The sequence below is a fragment of the Pelmatolapia mariae genome, linkage group LG2 (assembly GCF_036321145.2).
Source record: "Pelmatolapia mariae isolate MD_Pm_ZW linkage group LG2, Pm_UMD_F_2, whole genome shotgun sequence".
NCBI classification, from domain to species: Eukaryota; Metazoa; Chordata; class Actinopteri; order Cichliformes; family Cichlidae; genus Pelmatolapia; species Pelmatolapia mariae.
In genome coordinates this window covers 14,958,467-14,966,744 of record NC_086228.1, presented here as the reverse complement: position 1 = coordinate 14,966,744, position 8,278 = coordinate 14,958,467, and the positions used below count along the sequence as shown (strand labels likewise).

Here is an 8,278-nt window from a genome sequence, read left to right as displayed (position 1 = left end):
ATCTTCTTAAGAAACGAGTAAAAAGAAAATAAATGATTATATAAATACACTGAGTTTGCTGAAAGTGGAAAATCTGATTATTCGTGCGGAAGTCTACCAATACCCGATGTTAATGCGTGTGAGTGAATGTGTGGGTGAATGGACGGACCAGGCAGACCATAGGTTGGACCGACTGGACACTGACAAAAGACTGGACTAAGGTTGGACACATGACTGATAATTGTTCTGTTTTAACTTTTCTTTTATAACACAGGTTGGATAATAAGTGGAGAAAGTGAGTATAAAAGGTGATGTTCTGGTTAACACACAGGCTTTTGTTTATAGGACGTTTCAAGGATGCAGGCTGTGGATGGAGCCAAGAAGGGATTTTGACATGATGATTAATTTGATTTCATTCCTTAAACACAGGTTTGAAGGCCCGGAGCATCTATACCTAATATGATATGATTAACCTTTTCTTTTAATTCCCTAACCTGAGTGAAGGATTTTGAGTTTGTAACACATGAGATGTGTCACAAAAAGGGGGGTCTTAATATATGTGATTAGCTACAGGAAATGAGCTACAGGAAATGTGCTCTCTTTTAGGGTTACTAAGCAAATGTCTACGTGACCTTTACCTAATAACCTTTGTGATGATAAACTTGTTTACCGACTTGCTCTCTTGTAGAACATACAGACTTAGGAAAGGGGAACCTCAGCTCTGAGTGTATTAGAGCTTGTAATTAAATGTGGGACTTGAAAAGAGGAAGCAAATTTGGTACAGGACGTACTTAAGATGATCAGATGAGAGAAGGAGAAGGTCAGGAATAGTTTAAAGTAAGATTGAGAAATTAAATGGGGTAAAAGGGGGTGTAGCTTCAGGGCAGTTCACAGCCCGGCGTAAACGTAAGGTGCTGTCACACAGCTTAAGTTATTTGGTTGATTTATTTTATGACAAAATAATAAGGAAATATTAAAATATACAACACGTTGAGGAGATCTCTTTTGTTATATTTTAGTGTTTAACATGGAAGATGCCTCTCTGGAGCTTCTCTCCTGATGCTACTCTCGCCAAAGACGCTTATCCATAGAGACCATGTCAGCTCCCAAACAGACAACAACAAACCAAGACTAGCAATAAACAATCTAAACATAAATAATAACAAATAAAGAACAATACAGAATAAAAATTTGAACCGAAGAATAAAATAGTGAAATGTGGATTATTAACCCGTTTTGCCCCACTGGCAACAATTGTTGCCAAAGTTTATCACTGTCATTTTCGACTCACAATAAAAAATCTCAAAGGTACTAATGCAACTTTTTCCACTTATATGCTAGTAGACAACTTAGACAAAGGTTTTGATTTTTAAAAAATCGTTTCCAAGTGCTTCCTATCGCATGACATCATCTGCTTCCCGCTCTTTCTGGCTGAAGACATGGCGGATGCAAATCATCCTGGAAAGAGGTAATTTTCATAAATTTCTTATGACTTTCCCCCCAAACATATTTATAATTATTTAATCATTCACGTCTCTAGAGTAACCCTCCCCCAAAAAATTGTACCTAGGATAAATATTTTTTTGTTCATGGGCTTATTTCTGTGAGTGGCAACAAAAGTTGCCAGTGGGCACATAGCATGTCGCTAACTAAAGGAAAACACTGTCTGCAGGATTGCTCCTAATTTACTTATTTAAAATTGTAGAATGATGTACAATGGCTCATTTTAGTCCTTTTAGAATAATTCCTAGCTAAATAAATTCACAGGTATTCAAGGCCTCTGTGTATAGGATTTTTATACATTACCATACATCATTTTCTTGCTAGCTAAAATTCGCTTGCTAGCTAACATGTATGTTGTCCTTTCCTTAGGTACACCGTAGCAGAGATCCTGGCCATGCTGCAGGACTCTGAAACTGTGGCGGACATCACAGTTGTGCCTGAGTCAGAAATGCACGCACATGACACAGACTGTGACAGTGACCAATCTGATGATGAGGCCACTGGTGACCATAACCGCCTCCCATCAAGAATACTCAAAGGTGAAGGCTTTCTACCTAATTCGGACATGCAGCTGCCAAATCCCCCCGATGATGATCCTGGGTGCTCATCCTCAGTGAGTCAGACAGAGACTAGAAAGGTCAGTGGCACAAATGAAAAGGTGACCAGTCAGATTGTTGGGCCCATGCTCCACAAAACTAAGAACCAAGACAGGAAATTCAAAAAAATCAAAATTGCGGCCAAAGCACCAGCACAAGCCAACAAAAAATATCAGATCCCTCGCTATGTCCCCAAAGAACATGATCCTGGCTTCACATCAGATGATCCAGTGGATATCTTCCTCACATTTTATCCCAAGTCCCTCAGAGATGTCACACTGGAAATGTCCAATCTCTACGCTGAACAAAAAGGGAAAACGCTCAACCTGACTGAGGATGAACTTCTTACATTCTACGGTATTCTGTTGATCAGTGGATACAACACAGTCCCAAGGCGGCGTCTTCTCTGGTCAGACGATTGTGATGTCAGCAACAATGCTGTAAAAGATGCCATGCGGAGGAACAGGTTTGATGAAATTATGTTTTCTGTTCATTTAGTAGACAACATGAAGATCACAGCTGACCCGTTCTTCAAGGTGCGTCCCCTTTTTAAGCATCTAAATGACATCAACAACGCAATCCCGATAGCAGAACATGTGGCAGTAGATGAGATGATGATTGAGTATTTTGGAAGGCATGGGTGCAAACAGTTTATTAGAGGGAAGCCTATTCGTTTTGGGTATAAAATATGGAGCTTAGCATCCTCCTCCGGGTTTGTCCATCAGATGGAGCCATATGTAGGAAGCCACACACATCTGGTGGAAACTGGACTTGGTCAGGGTCCAAGTGTGGTTCTTGGCCTGGCAGAGAAAGCTGAAGTGCCACCTGGAGTCAAGTTTTACCACGACAACCTCTTCACAACCCTGTCCCTGGTGGATGAGATGACCCTGAGAGGCTATGGCAGCTGTGGCACGATGCGACAAACTCAGCTCCATAACGTTCCCTTCCCAGCACCCCAGACCTTCAAGAAGACACCCAGAGGAGATGCTGAGTATCTGGTTGAGGCAGAGAAGCTGATTGTAAGGTGGAATGACAACAGCGTGGTCACCGTGGTGTCGAACATGGAGAGGGAGTTCACCGAAACTGAGGCGAAGAGATGGAATAAACAGAAGCGGACTATGGACAAGGTCAGACAGCCCAAGTGTATCCAGGACTACAACACACACATGGGAGGAGTGGACCTGCATGACCAGTTTGTCAGCCGCTACAGAGTCAACATCCGGTCCAAGAAGTGGTGGTGGCCATGCTTCAGCTGGGCCCTGAACAGTGCCATGGTGAACAGCTGGTGCTATTACAGGTCCTGGAAAAGCGGGGAGAAGGATCTCCTCTCCTTCCAGAGGCTGGTAGCCCAGACCCTCCTCCTGCGCCATGGAACAAAGCCAAGTAGGCAGGGCAGAAGATCTTCAATGGCGGTGGCGATAACTGATGCCACCAGGTTTGATAATTTGAACCACTGGCCCTGCAACACTGGTAGCAGGTACAAGCGATGCAAGAACTGCGGCGGACGCACATCATTTGCGTGTGGAAAGTGTGATGTGCCACTACATGTGGAGTGCTTCAAGAAGTACCACACTGAGTAGAACATGCATGAAAGATGATGGAATGTATGGGAAGAAATATGTTATATATGTATATATGTTTTTAGAGGTTCTAAGAAAAAAATGTTTGTTGAGTTTTTGAGTATAAAAAAATTGAGAATAAAGAAATCAGTTCAAATTGTTTGATGTTTTGAATTTTATACAGGGGGAACCTGAGGCTCCACCTTTTTGTTATTATTTATTATGACTATATTATTATTTTGTTCTTATTATATTATTATTATTACTTCTCTATTATTATTATTAGGTGACATTTGACCTAGTGACAAGCTGTGTGACTACTGGCAACAATTGTTGCCAGTCATAAAAATGCTATTTTCTTCAAAAAAAAGTACAAAATGGAAAAAATAAATACATAACATGATTCAGAGGGACTCAACTGATAAAATGATATGCCTTACAACTCTGAAAAAAATCTGGGCACAAACGGGTTAAATATTAAGTATTTCTCTTAAAAGGTCTCTGTTAGCTGACGCCAAGCGGTCGCAGCAGATGGCTGCCCGTACCTGAGCATGGTTCTGCCGGAGGTTTCTTCCTGTTAAAAGGGAGTTTTTCCTTCACACTGTTGCCAAAGTGCTTGCTCAATAGGGGGTCACAAGATTGGTGGGTTTTTCTCTGTATATATGAAGCACGTTGAAGTAATTTTTGTTGTGATTTGGCGCTATATAAAAAAAATTAAATGGGAATGTATTGAAGTAAACTTAAATGTCATAAACTAGGAATTAGTTCATTTCTCAGGGGAGAAAAGAAAAAAAAAACAAAAAAAAACGGGGACTGGTGTTAGGAACAAAAGTTATATTTTTAATATGAATCTGGTTATGATCTTGTTTTATGTACTTTAATAATGAAGGCTGGCTTGTAGAGCAAGGCCACCTTTTACTCACAAACAAGTGCTCAGCCAGATTGAAAAACAGGAAGTTTTAGTGCACAAGGCATATTAATAAATATAGACACAAAAAGAGGAACTCCCCATATAAACAACATTCAAAATGTGTGAAGTATAAAGTACCGAAATAACACTATATAAGTCACAGCTGATGATTCTAATGTTAGAGAGCTCTTGCAACTGGCGTCTGAGCTGTGCAGAGGTCGCTCTTAAGACAGGTACTTATGTAGGTTAGCATGAGGTTGAGTCCAACAGAAGCAAGGCACCCTAAATGTGCACAGCATGCAGCAAGGGTTGCCAAAATAATATAGGAAACAGCACATGTAGGGAGAGAACACTCACTAAAAGTTCTGACTACACATAGTGTGGTGGCTTATGTGAACTTGCAGGCGTTCACTATGACATCATTAGCACAACAGAGACTGAGTAAAGTTTTAGATGCTCGAAATCTGACACTTACTCATGAAGAAATCAATATGGCAGATGTAATGGGATTAGGAGGACCTAATTACTGTACTAAGAAAGCAGAACTTGAAGGGAAAGTCAGGGAAGATTTAAAAACAGGACCTGTTGGGATTGGGGATTTAGAGATTTTTATTGCTACTATATAATGTGCCTTATGATGACTGCATTAATAACAGGTTGTACAGTATAATTTTAATAATATTGAATATGTTTGTGATAACAGTGATGTCTCTATTTACAGGTTGAGTTTATTTCATACATAAAGCATAACTGTGCTTGTTTAGAGTTGATGTTCCGTCCAAAGGGTTTTAAGCTTCACGGGTGAGAGTGTCCAGGTGATACATGTTGAGGGAAGATGAGAACATAGCAGGTTAATTGCATGCACGCTTACAAACACACATGATTTAAATATAGGCCAGGCCGAAGGCCTGGACTTTATGTAGCTTTTAAATTTACAGCTCCTAACTTGCAGGAATGGCGTGGAGTGTAATGAATGAATGCAAAACATGCTTACAGACACAAACATGACATAGATTTATTTTGTAGGGTAAAGGTGGAATACATGGTGCTTTGTTTCTGCTTAGCAACTGCTGAGGTAAAAGGTGTTAAAGATAAATATGCAATAAGTGAACAGGAAATGTGTGAGGGTGAGCCGGGTGAAAATGTTGTAGATAATAGAAACTTGTCTAACTGGTATTAACAGTAACTTTTGCATGTTATGTATATGCTTGAAGCAAAAGAGGCGTAAATGATCATAGAAAATTTTGAAGTGTGTTTTCTAGTGGAGATTTAGGCTGACATAGGGATGGTGTATATTTTACCCGGGGTGTTTTTTAATAGAACTAAAAGCGTTGCTCACAAACATAAAGAGTATTGAGATTAGGTAAAGTTAATATAATGGATAGAGCCCAGAACATGATATTGTCAACCAACTTTGAATAATTAAAGGAACATTAGATGAACAAAGTAGGTTAGTGAGGTGTAGCAGAGAAAGGCTGTTTGTTTTTTATCCCTTACAGGAGAAGATTTCCACTAGAGAGGGACCCAGAAAAGGAGCAGAGACCACTTAAGCATGAAGTGTTTTCAAGTGGGAGCTGGTGTTTTATTACTGGACCACCTAGAGGACATGAGGTGGTTTTCTGATTTGCTGAGTCAGAGGACGGCTAGAGAGGGTCAGAGCGAAGGAAGTGGACCTGGGAATGGTGGTTTCGGGGCCCATGATGCCATTAATGGATGTAGAGGTGACAGAGTGGGTCGAGGAGTGACACAAGGAAATGGTGTGGTGATGTCTCTGGAGAGACATCAAGAGAGGGAATTGTAAGATTTAAAGAAATTAGGTCACTGCTGAACTGTATATAACCATCATCCTTAACATTACATTAATTATCATTTCATCAAAGTGTTTATTGAAGCTGCTGGCATTATGTTATAAGTTATATTATAGGGGTTATCATAATCAAATATTAACATGTTTATTACAGGTGCAGTTATAACTACTTTAAAATGATTGAGTTAATATATATATATCATAAGTCAGAGCCTGAGTATATGGTTACAGTAAAATAGTAGCTGAGCAAAGGCCTGAATATATTCAGCTTCTTGTGGTATTTGAGTTTGCTTAGTTACAGGTGACGAAAGGATGTCAAGTCCATGGGGACCTCAAAGGCCTGAGATCTTCACCATATTTGGATGGATGGGGAACTTCTGTGTCTGCAGTTATCTCTTAAAATACATGAATGTTCTGTACATGCAAATTATGTGCTTGTAAACGCAAGAAGGGGCGTTACAATACCCTGATGGGATAAAAGCAATCTAGAGTGTATTTTGGGCAGAGATGTACAACTGATGTTTTGCAGTTTGCACCTCTCCACGCTGCGTGCATTCATTAAAATCAATTGTTTGACCGACCTCTTCTGGACCATCATTGTTTTACTCTCGTCCTCAATTTCGAACCCGTAACACAGACCACCAGAGATCTTGCAGAAATATCACAACTTCAGGACAGAGTTGATCAAATTGGATTGTTTATGCCCTCTATGAAAACTCTTATTCGTGTTTTCTCATTTGACACTCTGACTGGCAATGGAGTGTCTCTACTTTCTAATTCATCTCCATCTAAAAACAACAGCTTTGATTACATGCACTTACAAATCCTCTGCATTTTTATGACAATGAGATGCTACATCTCATTGTCATGCCTTATTCTTTTATTACATTTTCCACAGAGCTACAATTCAAAACTTACCCATGCTAAAAGTTCCTTTGTTCTAGCCCCTAAAATAAATCAGCAAATGTAATTATTTCTGCTTGAGCATCTGAGAAATGTTACTAAATCTGGACCTCACCGAATATGCATTTAGCCAAGACACTGCTTTTTCCCATGATTGTCTAAGCGCTTGTATAACTGGAGTTATCCCTCTGCTAATGTTTTGTAATACATTAAAACTGAATTGTTTATGGAATGTTTTGATTCCCTCAGCTGATAGGTGTAGGCGGGAGAGGTCTGAGACAAAGAAAGAATGCAGTGTGAGGGAAAAAAAGAAAGAAACAGGGGAGGGACAGAGAGAGACACAAAGCGAAAAAGACGCCTGCACAACTTGTCAGTACTGAGGATCTGTCTCATGACTTAAACATTCTGGGGGATAAAATATGCCCACACTGCAGGAATTCTTTTCTCAGTAAAACCTGCAGTTTCAGCAGTGCGAGAGGCATGCATCAATGCAGCATTGTATCAGTGTGTTGTGACCATATTGTGCTGCCTCATGGTTGTAAAGTACAATCTAACAATACCTTTGCATTGCAGCACAACAGTAAAGGGACATAAAAAACTACTGCAGAAACCTCATACATTTTGTATGTTACAGTTTCTTTCCGAGTATGTACATTTCTTCAGTACCTTTAAGTAACAATAAATGAGCTCAAATGTTTTAGTGGTCTAACTTTTAGATGTATTGCATTTATCATGATCCCATTACACTGGAACCAAAACACAATTCACTAGTGTACATTAACATCAAAATACATTTAAGTTGTGTATACAGATTGGTGCATAAATAAAGGACAATAGAACTTGGAATTTATTACTGTGTTGTTCAAACATCCTTTGAATTCTCTTGTGGAAGGATGAGAAAAATACCTTAAAATCCATTTCCAAATTTGGTGTTTTGATAATTTTCATAGAACAGTCCATTGTCATTTCAGGGGTGTTATATAGTGCTGTTCTAACAAAGCAACTGGCATCTCACAGAAAT

The 8,278-nt window shown here is 39.5% G+C and overlaps 1 protein-coding gene across 1 annotated transcript; it reads left to right on the top strand.

Annotated features, from left to right (window-relative positions):
• The first annotated feature begins 1,262 nt into the window (after window positions 1-1,262).
• On the top strand, window positions 1,263-4,101 carry LOC134635739 (piggyBac transposable element-derived protein 3-like). Its single transcript, XM_063485241.1, has 2 exons — window positions 1,263-1,447; window positions 1,852-4,101. The coding sequence occupies exons 1-2, from the start codon at window positions 1,419-1,421 to the stop codon at window positions 3,656-3,658; spliced, it is 1,836 nt and encodes a 611-aa protein (XP_063341311.1). The 5' UTR covers window positions 1,263-1,418; the 3' UTR covers window positions 3,659-4,101.
• The last annotated feature ends 4,177 nt before the right edge of the window (window positions 4,102-8,278 follow it).